At 41.3% G+C, this 12,126-nt stretch overlaps 2 protein-coding genes across 2 annotated transcripts; one reads left to right on the top strand and one right to left on the bottom strand.

Annotated features, from left to right (window-relative positions):
• Positions 1-4,597: 4,597 nt before the first annotated feature.
• Positions 4,598-7,141, bottom strand: LOC136512521 (uncharacterized). The gene is made up of 3 exons (XM_066506485.1): positions 6,785-7,141; positions 6,627-6,684; positions 4,598-4,943 (listed from the first exon to the last, which is right to left on the bottom strand). The coding sequence occupies exons 1-3, from the start codon at positions 7,057-7,059 to the stop codon at positions 4,893-4,895; spliced, it is 384 nt and encodes a 127-aa protein (XP_066362582.1). The 5' UTR covers positions 7,060-7,141; the 3' UTR covers positions 4,598-4,892.
• A 53-nt stretch (positions 7,142-7,194) lies between these two features.
• LOC136512519 (phragmoplastin interacting protein 1-like) lies at positions 7,195-11,356 on the top strand. The gene is made up of 6 exons (XM_066506484.1): positions 7,195-7,740; positions 8,099-8,173; positions 8,309-8,380; positions 9,091-9,253; positions 9,635-9,681; positions 9,758-11,356. The coding sequence occupies exons 1-6, from the start codon at positions 7,322-7,324 to the stop codon at positions 10,968-10,970; spliced, it is 1,989 nt and encodes a 662-aa protein (XP_066362581.1). The 5' UTR covers positions 7,195-7,321; the 3' UTR covers positions 10,971-11,356.
• Positions 11,357-12,126: the final 770 nt, after the last annotated feature.

Genomic DNA, 12,126 nt, shown 5'->3' with positions numbered 1-12,126 from the left:
TTCCTTCAATTTCTCTCGTGTTTTCTTGCTCAATGTTGTGCTTGTTATTTATTTAAATTATATTGTTTTGTTGCTATATTAGATCTTGAGCTTGACTAAAAGGCCAATAGACTCGAGTGCATGGAGATCTCATAGATGATACCAACCTCGTGAATGCCATGATCCACCACATACAAATCCTATTTAGACATTGCATAACTAGTGTTTTACTTTATTTTGATTGCTTGAGTAGCTAATAGGTTTCAAAAAAGGCAAGAGCTCAAGCATCATGCAATCAACTAATTTTGTGATCAACATAAAGTAAAGTGCAAATAAAACGGTAATTTAAATAAATAACAATCACGGCTATGAGCAATTAAAAGACTAGCAACTGAACAAATAAAGATCCAAATGACTCTAAAAAGGGCATTGAAAAAAGATTACATTTTGAGAAAATAAGATTATTGATTATCATATATTTTTTTATTTACAAAGAATTAACTGTGAAATTTTAGAGATTAATCTAGGTTTTATTGTTTTTGGAATATATATATATATATATATATATATATATATATATATATATATATATATATATATATATGTATATATATATTGTGTTTCAAAAAGATAAGACAAAGATATATATATATAAGCAAATTCACCTTTGAAACCAACTAGAGGACCGGATTTGTTCAGTTTCCATAGTTTAACGGTCAAAAGATATCTAGTTTTCGAGTGGCCAAAATTGGAATGGATTTCTTTGTCTTATCTTTTTGAAACACAATCTAGAGGGGCATGCCTATATGCATGTACATTTTTACCTTGCACACGTGTACACTCTCTCTGAACCTTCAAGAGGCTGAGTTATCGCGCACTATTGAATGAATATCGTTGTTTTTTCCTTAAAGAAATTTAGAAAAATACGAGCATATGCCACTAGATCTAGGACTTAAATTTAGATGGTCAAGTCCTACTACAAGAAGCATAACCAGATAACTGCAAGCAAGTTTTGGATTTAACCCTGAGTTTGGAGGCCATGAACTTTCTACATAGAACGTACAATCAGTTCCTCATGGATTAGCGACTAAAAATTTCAATAGTGGATCAAAGTAATTTCTATGTATATCATGGTGTTAGATTGTCTCTACACAACATATAGGATGTTTAACGACATAATATGTATCGCTTAACTGTTGAGTATAGGTTTTAGCTGAAGTGAAAAAATATCTTCTACTTTAGCTTGTTTGACCACATGGTGTCATAATTGTTGATCTGATACTCTTCTGGCCTTCTAGCCGATACGGTTCTTTCTAGGCTTATATTAAGCGCCATGTTGCAGTTCTTAAGCATATCCTTTGCTATCTTCCTAAAGAAAAATAATGAGGGAATATGTTCTCAAATGACAAGCAAAAGTAATGCAAGCTGCATTTGCATAAATGCTTGCGTCATATCCAAGATGGCCGGATTGACAAGATAATCAAGAGCAAAAGAAACGGATTATTCCACTCACTACTTATTGTGATCTCCTGTTTCTCAAGTCATCATATTTAGCACACAACTCTGTGAAAGCGGTAATTTCTGAGGTCATAATCACCAGAGAAATTGATTTATCTCGTGCGCAATGAAACTAATGGTCAGTGTATTAAGGATGATGCTTATACGATTCTTCTGAAAAATCTTGCAAAAACCAAATAAAATGGAATTTAGGTTGATACGTTCAAAAAAATGGAATTTAGGTTGAATTGGTCCGTCAGGGGTGAGTTTTTTTACGAGAGATGTGCAGTATGAGGTCATACCTGCTATTTGTGGAAGTGGTCCACCACCAGTAAACATTGCTACTAGTGGTATCCACCAAATTATATCAAACAAAAAGGCAGAGTCCACTATCATATTTACAAATTCGCTACACCTGGCTTTCTCAAACGCATGCAGGAAATCCAATGGTTTTATCTTCTGTTTGCTAGAACAAGTAGTAAGTTTCATATACATAGAACTTGTTCAACTGCTGTATGAATTCTGAAAAAAAGGGGTGAAAATCTACAACTTTTCCAATGAATTTCTATGGATCTTTATCTGTTCCATAGAGTGCTCAAAATAAAGAGGGTATTACGTGATGACCCAAAGAAAAACAAATGATGTCCGTCAGGGGTGATTCATTAACTATGTCCATCTCTGACATATAGTAGTAATGCTGAGCTGCACTAAGACCGCCTCCAATAAGGACATCCAAACCCAAAATAGGTAGCGAGAGATCTAAAATTAGCCTCCAACAGACTATCTATACGAGAGACCTATTTTGGGTTGCCTGAGAGATACAACCCAAATATAAGTATCCTCTCTCATGGAAATCCATTTGCAGAAATGATTCTCTTTTGGATCTTGTTTGGAGAAGATGTCGAATATGTATTGAACTTTTTGCCTGTAGCGCTACCCAAAGGACGAATGGGTCTTGTATTTTGGGTGTTATTGTTGGAGATAGCCTAAGGGGGTGTTTGGTTGCCCCTCCTAAATTTTAATCGATGTCCCATCGGATGTTTGGACACATGCATAGAGTTTTAAATATAGACTAATTACGAAACTAATTACATAGTTTGCGACTAATTTATGAGACAAATCTTTTGAGCCTAATTAGTCCATGATTTGACAATGTTGCGACAGTAACAGTATGCTAATGAACGGGATTACATTAGGCTTAAAAATTCGTCTCGTGGGAGTACTGGTACCATGGAGATATGTAATTTGCTTTTTATATTAGTATCCGAACACCCCACTGCAAACATCCTCCCGACACATCTCCTAAAATTTAGTAGCTGGGATCCAACACTGACTCCCTAACTCTTTTAAAGATCAGGGTCACGTTCGTTTCGCTGGAAAAAAAACCGAAAACACTGTTCCGCTGATTTGTTGCGAAAGAAAAATACTATTCCGACAAAAAAAAACGAGCTAAAAAATACGGATTATAAGACAAAAGCTCTAGGTGATGCGCTAAACAGCTCTTGTTAGAGAAAAAGCCTCAGCTTTGGGGGGGGGGGCAAAGGGCTGTAGGTTGGGCTAAAATGTTTCGTTTGTCAGCTATTGGTGGGGGGGGGGGGGGGTGGGGTCATGTGTTAGTGTGTGTCACTGTTCGTGTTGTGCCTTTCCCATCATTCCTCCAGTAAAGAAAGGTAAGTTGATAAGCGATAAGATAGGTGATGTGGCAGTGCACCAAAACGTCGTGCAACCTACGGCTCAGATTGCACAACAGTGCACGTCACCATGATATGTACTCCTATATTTATATATTTATTTATTTACAAAGAAAGAGAGCAGCAAATTCAACTAGTCCAGTCCATCTTGCCCAGCACCAGCAGTTAGTGAACGTCAATTTTACAATTCCACTAGTAAGCTTGCTGTTACTGGACATTGCTGCACCACCATGCATCACTAGTAAACAAATGATGAAGCCAGTAAATCTGAACAAGAGCATGAAAAGTTCATGTTTAGTCAGCTGAGAGCCTGGGATTAGCACAACAATCATCTGATTAGCACTGCTGTGAAGAGAACAGGAAGGAGGGTTTTACTTAGAGAGGAAGCTAAACCAGCAAGCATCTGGAGATAGAATTTCTGCCGACATGAAAGCATGGAAAGGTGACGTGGACAGCACCATGTTGGATTGGAGGAGGATAACCCCACTTGGAGTATAGTCATCTACCTCCAGCCCCTTTATCCTGCCTTCTCTTTTTATCAAAATCCATATCTTCTTCTCATCCTCCTCCTTATCCCGTACATTGTCATTCAATCCGCGTTATTCGTCATTCCAGCGGCAAGCCTCGGATTGGTTTTCGCCCGAGTGCGAATCCTCTGTCGCTTTTCTTGCAAGATTTGCAATGCTTGGTAAATGGTGGTCAGGCACGCGGTATCCCAGAAAAGAACATGGTAAATGGTGGACAAGCAGAGGTTGTCCCAGAAAGAACTTGTCTCACACTTATCATAAAAGGACAGTACGAATTTCACCTGAAACAACAATTGGTCAAGCAATTCCACGTGAATTTCAAGCAATAGCAGCACGATTCATCTCAGATTCAGCATGGAAAAAAGAGCAACTTTTCAAAGATTGAAATTCTAGAGAAGTCACGAGATCCATGCGTGAGCTTTTGGCGAGTGGAGGAGCTGAGGTACTCCGTAGCAGTGAGACGGCCGTCCTTCTGGTCCCTGGAAAGCCAGGCCGACCCGCAGAGAGGCCTGTGCCACATCCTGCCAAAAACGTGTTGTGCTTTCAAGCAGCACAAGCATTAGCATATAGCATATAGCATATCAGCGGAAAGATAGAGCAAGTTGCCACTAACTGAGTGGAGCAAAATTTGTGCAGGAAAGTTTTCAGATTTCCGGCAACAACTGGGGGCGGTACTAACCATTCTCCACATACTTTCAATCTTATCTTCAGAAAAGGATCTTCCATTCTTCGGTCGGTAAATAAAAAATACAGCTGGCTGTGCTACAGCAGTTTGCAGTTTTGAAGCTGCGGCGGCAGCCGAAAGTAGCTAAAGCAAATGATCATACACAAGGACAAGCTTATCGAACAACCATTCTTCTGCCGGTAAGGGTAAACAAATGCAAACACAAACTCAAAAAAGACTAACAGCAATGATCTTACATTATGAACAAATTTATTGCACACAAAGGTATGCTTATAGCTGATTTGTCTCAACAAAATACTAGTTCTGCAGAAGTTGGGGCTCACTAAAATCATGATCCAGTGGCACAAGTGTTGGAAAGTATTACAATCAGGATTGCGCATCCAAAGTTGCATCACAGGAGAGAAGGAATCCACCAAAGAAATGATGCGTCAGAATCTAGCCATCTTGTAAACCTCCTGAATAAAGTTTGAACCTTATTTAGGAAGAGCAGCACCATGGATGAGCTGTTTGATATCAACTCTTGCCGCTCTCCTCCTCTTTCATCTTTTTCTCCCACCTACGTTTCTGGTGGAAAAAAGTTTCAAGCCAAACAGACAGATGAGCCAGTCAGATCTTTTTCAAGGGATGCCTTCGTTCGGTCACTATCATAGCTATCATTACATTTGGTCTAAAAACACAAACATAGCATCTTTGTGCACCAAGGTCAATGCAGGATAAAAAGCTGGATCACCGACAACAGATATTTAACTATTTGAGTGGCCGCTAGACGAAACTAGTACCACAGTTTTAGAAAATATTTTCCAAAATTATGTGAATATTATTACTAGACTAGCAAAGTAGATAATGGCGAGCAACCATCAGGAAATCTTGCCATCAGTGCAGTAGAATTGCCGACCCTTATATCAGTGCACCAACAGAATCTATGGGTCTGCTTTACTGCTTTAGGTATTTTATTTATGTTTATTTTATAAGCTGGATTGTAGACTTTATGGAAATCTTGCATTAAATTTAAACATATACCTAGCGGACCATTGGCAGATGGTATGTTCGAATTGGGATCTTAACTTTTTTAGAAAATACTCCAATGTTTCATCTCAGCCTTTTGTTTTGACTCACAAAGAACATTCGTTTGAGTGCTTTGAACTAGAAAGTTGATTTACCCTTGATGGCATGAGACAAGCTAAATTTAATTGGTTGACGACCGGCTGTAGGTGTTAGGATTCTAAAGACTGATAGGGCTCAATTACAGGTGCAGCAGTAAGACTTTGGTTTCACTGATTTCATAATGATACGTTAGCTGCTGATCCGATTGAAACCAGTAGCTTGATGCAGAATATCATTATACATAGGATCCAATTATTTTCAAACGCAAATGCTTATCTGTTGTTAAATTATGGTATCACTGAACCAGCCCACAAACACAAGCTTCTCTTTAAAATAAAGATTAGACTTAAATCTAGATCCCAAAATATATTTGGTCCAGTCTAGGTCCCAAATATATTTGGTGTACAATACGGGACAACCAAATTATGCTAATGCTAACGCCGTGACGACAATCCCAAATCTAATTGTTGCCCAAGCCCAACTACACCTCTACCTGCAATCCTGCATAAGCTAGCATTCCAGCCAAAATATAGCAGCTGAAGGAATTTTCCAGGGGAAATACCAAGATAGCCTTCTGGCTAGCTGCTACGAAGCTAAAAGCCTAAAACAACTGATGTTAGGATAAGTAGTCTTCAACAAAAAACTCATGTTAAGTATCAGGAAGTTTGCTAGATTCGGAGCAATCCAAAAGTACCAGCTAAACAATACATCTAAACCATCCCGGCTTCAAATTGGCATGGTTTCACTTTCACACAAGGATCGCTAACATCAGTGCAGGATGTATGTGCACACTGGATTGCAATGTAAATGTGCAACAGGTAGCAGAAGATAAACTAAGATGAGGCAGACGCAAACCTATAGGGTAAGTATTGTTCAGCAGTTCAGCACAACAGAAACTTAATGTGAGAGGCTATTATGTTAGGCTAAGTAGTCTTCAACCCAGCTAAACATCAGGAAGTTTGCTAGATTCTGAGCAATCGAAAACTACCAGCTAAAAGATACATCTAAACCATAATGGCTTCAAATTGGCATGATTTTAAGCAAGAGTCGCTAACATCAGTGCACTAGTGCAGGATGTATGCGCACACTGGATTGCAATGTAAACGCACAACACGTATTAGAAGATAAACTGCAGAGGCAAACCTTGTAGTCGAGCAGCATCTGGGGCATCTTTTTCATCAGCTCAACAGTATTTGCTCGCCTGAGAAACGGAAACAGAAACGTAACATCAATCAACTGACCCAGTGAGCAAACCGAACACACAGATGGAGGGGAGGGATGCAGGGGATGCGCGCGCTTACTTCTCGGCGGAGATGCGGTCGCACTTGTGGCCCTTGCGCTTGGTGCGCATCTCCCCGCGGGGCGGGTCATAGGTCCAGTCCTCGCCGGCGAGGAGCACCTCCTTGCGGACGCGGGCGCGCTTGCGGGCGCTGATGCCGAGCGGCTTCCACGCGCCGAGCTCCCAGTACCCCCACACCCCCTTCCCGAGCTCCCCCTTGTACTTGGCCAGCTTCTCCCTCCACGGGTACCCCTCTGCCCACCTCGCCGCCGTCGCGGCCGCTGCCTTCCCGGCCATCGTCGTCAGCTTCGATCGCTCTGGATCAGTTAGGGTTCACGCTGCGGCTTTGGGTAGTCGAGTGGCCACCTAATGGGCCTTTTTAGCCTGGGCCACATTGAAGCTCATGTACTGGGCTTTAGTGGCACATAAGTGGACGAGTGAGAGATCAGGCCAAGTTTGGTCTTTATAAGCCCAACGGGCCCACTAAAACCTCTTCCTCCCTCTCCTTTTCTTCTCCCACGAAAACCTCGCAGCCGCCGCCGAACTCGAAGCAGCAGCCATGGTGCTCGCGCGCAAGAAGCTGAAGCAGAAGCTCCACGCGCTCCTCCCAGCCGGCGAAGCCGCCGCGGAGGCGCATGGCGAGGAGGTGGAGGCCGTGAAGGAGCGGCTCTTATCCTCCAAGCGGCCGCGCCCCAAGAGGGAGCGGAAGCCCAAGAAGAAGTCGCTTCCCGAGATGGTGCGGCAGACGGAGGAGGAGATTAGGGAGGAGATGGAGCGGAGGAGGGAGAAGAGGAGGAAGGAGAAGAAGGAGAAAAGGAGGATCAGGAGGTTGATGGAGGCCGAGGCCGCGGCGGCGGCGGCCGCTGAGCCGGAGACGCAGCAGGTGGATGGGGAGACGGGGGCGGAAATGGAGGGCAAGGAAGAGGCCGATTCTGCTGCTGGGTCTGAGTCTGACCAGCCTGTCGAGGCAGAGGATAGGTGAGTTTGGGCTTGGAAAGTTGATTCTTTTGCCCAGAAGGATTACTGAATTCGTGAAATCTTCATAGCAATAGCATGCTCGCATAGTGTGAGCTCAGTATAAGATATAAAATCAACAAATACAGGGGTTAATACTCGGCTTTGGGTCAGCCATCTTACTGTACTGTGATCTAATTGTGTGCCATTACATTATTATTGTTACTGTTGTTAAAAGAAAAGAATTCACTATTTTTTCTGTCAGCTTATAGTTGTATTAGGTTGCTTGATGTTGTTAACATCTTTTGAAATATTTTAGTGTGCTGAAGCTACTTTTAGTAGTTGTATAACGTTTTGTTGGCCTTGTATGCTCTTGTTTCAGCGAGCAAAATATAAACAAGGTGGAAGTGACCAAACCTGCTGTTGGGTCCAACAATCACATTGTTGCAGATAATAGGTAAGCCAGGGTACAATATAGTGATGCTCTTGTACTTGGAAATAATGTAGGTGATGGAGCAATTCTGCAGTCGAAGCTTGTACGGTGTGATCTTTGTCGGAACTAGTTGTGTAATGCTTTACATCTTTGTTTCAGGCAGCAGAATCACAAAGTGGAAATGGCCAAAACTGTTGTCGGGTCCGACAATCCTATAGTCGCTGAGCATAGGTGAGTTAGGGCCTGATAGATTGGTGCTTTTGTGCTCTTGAAAACAACCAGGAGTCCAGGACCTGTTTGGATATCTTAGTTTCTACAAACATGATATCAAGAAATTATAGTTTTAGAAACTGTGGCCATATAATATCTGCGTTTATAAAAGAGGTCGTAGATGAACTTTCAAAAACTTACAAGAGACTATTGTAGCAATACTGTGGTTTTCAATCTTCATCATTTGTTACATTCAAACACCTCTTAGTACCAAACACCTCTTAGTACCGAAAACCAAGTTATTTTGTTAAACCTAGCATTTTCCCAAAACTCAAAAAGAACTTCATATCCGAATATGTCCCAAGCCCCATTCTTGTTTGATTAACATGGCTGGGCATGGAAATAGGAGAAACATTGTTAAGATGCTGTCTTTGTGAGAACCAATAAGATCAGACACTCTTGTAGAGCATGCTAGTACAATGAGTTTGCTTACTGTGTAGGTCATGGACAAATCCAGGGGTTTAACTTGTACTTGGGTCTGTGCTGTTTTTGCTATTATATTACTAAAGTAGTGTGATAATATGATAAAAAGAGCGTACCCATTTCTGGCTGCGATAATATAACACATAAAGAGTTAAGTCACCAACTTATTTGACTGTAAACTTGCTTTCGCTCATAGTAGGATGCTTCCTCTCTTGAATGTTGTGTAATGTGTCGCGTCTATATTTCAGGGAGCAAAGTATAAAGAAGGTATATGTTGGTGGCATCCCATTCTATTCATCTGAGGATGACATAAGAAGTTTCTTTGAAGGATGTGGCAGTATCACAGTGATTGACTGCATGACTTTTCCCGAGAGCGGGAAATTCAGGGGTATTGCAATTCTCACTTTTAAGGTCAGTTTCTGAGCCAGTTTTGCTTCTTTTAGTTTAGCATTCCTGTTTGTTTGGCACATCAAATTCTTATCCCGTATGCAAAGTTTGGTCTGTATAATGTTCAAAGTTCTTATTCCTTAATTATATCCAAATGTCAGTTTGACTTGTTAACTGACCTGGAATTAGAAACTGTATGTTCAGCAGATACTTTAGATGCATCAGGTTCCAACTGTATGATCTTAACTTCCGTGTTAATTCCACAGAATCATAGAAATCAACTGGAATATCTGCATTGACTGCCTCTGCAATTCTTTTCATACAGCTTGCTATAACAATGTGTTTCACTTTTTTATTTTTTGGAAATTGTATTCTGAGGTATCTGACTAACTGTTCTTTTTTCAGACTGATGCTGCCGCACAGAGGGCATTAGCTATGGATGGTGCAGATATGTAAGCATACAGCCTTCTGTGTGTAATCCCTCATTGTTTTAATCATGGGTAGTGACATTCTTGATAACCATTTCAGGGGAGGATTTTATCTGAAAATCCAGCCTTACAAACTTAACCGTGAGAAGGAAGATTTTGCACCAAAGTTGATAGAGGGATATAATAGGATATATGTTGGAAATCTGCCATGGGATATAACAGATGATGATCTAAAAAAGTTCTTTTCTGAGTGCAAAATTTCGTCCATCCGGTTTGGAACAGACAAGGAGACAGGTGAGTTCAAAGGTTACGCGCATGTTGATTTTTCTGATGGCACGTCTCTTGCTGTTGCTTTGAAGCTCGACCAGAAGGTGCTCAAGGGGCGCCCAGTCAGAATCAGATGTGCTGTTCCGAAAAAGGATAACCAAAAAGTCAATGATAATGGGAACTCAGATCAATTGAAAAGTAAAATTCGGACATGCTATGAATGTGGAACTCCTGGGCACTTCTCTTCTTCTTGCCCAAATAAGAAGGATTCTGAAGCAAGGAAGTGCTATGAATGTGGCGCCCCTGGGCATGTGTCTTCCGCTTGCCCAAATAAGAAGGATTCTGAAGTAAGGAAGTGCTATGAATGTGGCGCCTCTGGGCATGTGTCTTCTGCTTGCCCAAATAAGGATTCTGATGTAATTTCTGATGAAAAGGAGGCTAATGCTAACTCAGTCATAGCAGCCTCAAAGAAGAGGCGAACATGTTATGAATGTGGCATCCCTGGGCACCTCTCTTCTTCTTGCCCAAATAAGAAGGATTCTGAATTTATTTCTGATGAGAAGAAGACTAATGTTGACTCAGCCACGGCGTCATCGAAGAAGAGGCGGACATGTTATGAATGTGGAACTCCGGGCCATCTCTCATCGGCTTGCCCAAACAAAAGGGCATCAGACTCTGTTCCGAACAACAGAGAGCCTGTTGATGATGCAAAACCTGCAACTACCATCATGTCTGAGGAAACAAAAGTTGGCGATGAATCAAATCCAGCAGCTTCAAAGAAGAGGCGAAAATGCTATTTGTGTGGCATCTCTGGTCATCTCTCCTCGGCTTGCCCCAACAAAAAGGCTGCTGAGCCTGTCTGCAATATGGAGAAGCCTGACAATCATTCAAATACTGTACTATCAGTCATTGCTGATGAAAAGAAGGCCAGTGAAGACACAAAATCTGCACCTGCAAAGAAAAAGAAGAGACGGACATGTTATGAGTGTGGCATCTCTGGCCACCTCTCATCAGAGTGCCCAAACAAGCCAGCTGCTAAGGTCTAATGACAGTTGGCGTCACCAGTCATCTCTTGATGGAGGGCCTGAGCAAACCAGATGATTGTAGCATCTCTTTTTTTCTTCCATTCTCCAAGACTTAGTTTGATTGTATTATATGGTATGTTCCTTGATATGAGCAGTGAAGTTATCTCTGGAGGAAAAATGAAGTTCTGTAGCAGGAAATGTAGGCATACTAGACAAGGATTTCTCATTCCCTGTCAAATTTTGATAGCATGATATCACAAGATTTATTACATTGGAAAAGATTCATTAGTATCATCTATATCAACTCTTTTGTTTGAAAAAATTGTGTAATGGGCTTCATGAACTGGACTGTGGGCGGCAGCGTCCTACGCCTCCTTCACTGCGGACTATAAGAGCTGGTCCCCTAATTCCCCGAGTTCTGCTGCAGGCAACTTATTTCTGCTATTTCTGCGTCAGTTTCTTTCTTGTTTGATTTATCAAGGTTACTTGTGTGCCTCGAGAGGTGCAAAGAAGCACGAAGAAATTGATCCAAATGATACCTAAAACCATGACAACCAGCCATGGTTAAGGGTGAAAGAAATGATTACCCAAAACCATGACAACCAACCGTGGTTAAAATAAAGAAAACTTTTGGTTAATCCACTGAATTTTGAATTAAATACCCCTCCACCAAACATACAAATGCAGTGATCCTTGACATAAGTATCGTGATTAGTGCCCTAAGAGCATCTTCAAGAGACTCTCCATGTCCTTCCTAAATGCTAGGAATAGAGATTTTGATGCAAAACTACCGCAGCTTCTCCAAATGGTCTTCTATTCCGGATTTTTCCCTAGCAAAAAATAGAAGTTCCAAATAGTCATCCAAATATAGCCATCTTCTATTCTGGATTTTTCGCTAGCAAAGAATAGAAGACGAGGATGACTCCTTAGAGTGCGCATAAGATAGAAAAACTGTTGGAGAATGAAAAAAATATAGAAAACGATTTTTATGCATATAGCTCTCTAAATGATAATTTAGAGAGTGAGATATAGAAAGGCTCCTGAAGATGCCCTAACCATAACCATAGTAGCAAGCACTACGAGATGCTAACCCCGGCCCTTCTCTCCGAACCCCTGTGCTGTCCCTGTCTGATTCATAGTAGATACTACTTCAATTCAATCCGCGGAAAGATCCGTT

Source organism: Miscanthus floridulus, chromosome 16, assembly GCF_019320115.1.
Source record: "Miscanthus floridulus cultivar M001 chromosome 16, ASM1932011v1, whole genome shotgun sequence".
Lineage (NCBI taxonomy): Eukaryota > Viridiplantae > Streptophyta > Magnoliopsida > Poales > Poaceae > Miscanthus > Miscanthus floridulus.
The sequence above is the reverse complement of the archived record's forward strand: the minus strand, read 5'-3'. Positions and strand labels throughout refer to the sequence as shown.

Excerpts from the sequence above, each read along its gene's own strand:
- LOC136512521 (XM_066506485.1), bottom strand. The coding sequence starts at position 7,059 with ATGGCCGGGAAGGCAGCGGCCGCGACGGCGGCGAGGTGGGCAGAGGGG. Across the intron at positions 6,685-6,784 it reads GACCGCATCTCCGCCGAGAA|GCGAGCAAATACTGTTGAGC; the intron begins GTAAGCGCGCGC and ends TCCGTTTCTCAG. Across the intron at positions 4,944-6,626 it reads AGATGCTGCTCGACTACAAG|AAACGTAGGTGGGAGAAAAA; the intron begins GTTTGCCTCTGC and ends TTTTTCCACCAG.
- LOC136512519 (XM_066506484.1), top strand. The coding sequence starts at position 7,322 with ATGGTGCTCGCGCGCAAGAAGCTGAAGCAGAAGCTCCACGCGCTCCTC. Across the intron at positions 8,174-8,308 it reads CACATTGTTGCAGATAATAG|GCAGCAGAATCACAAAGTGG; the intron begins GTAAGCCAGGGT and ends TCTTTGTTTCAG. Across the intron at positions 9,682-9,757 it reads GCTATGGATGGTGCAGATAT|GGGAGGATTTTATCTGAAAA; the intron begins GTAAGCATACAG and ends TAACCATTTCAG.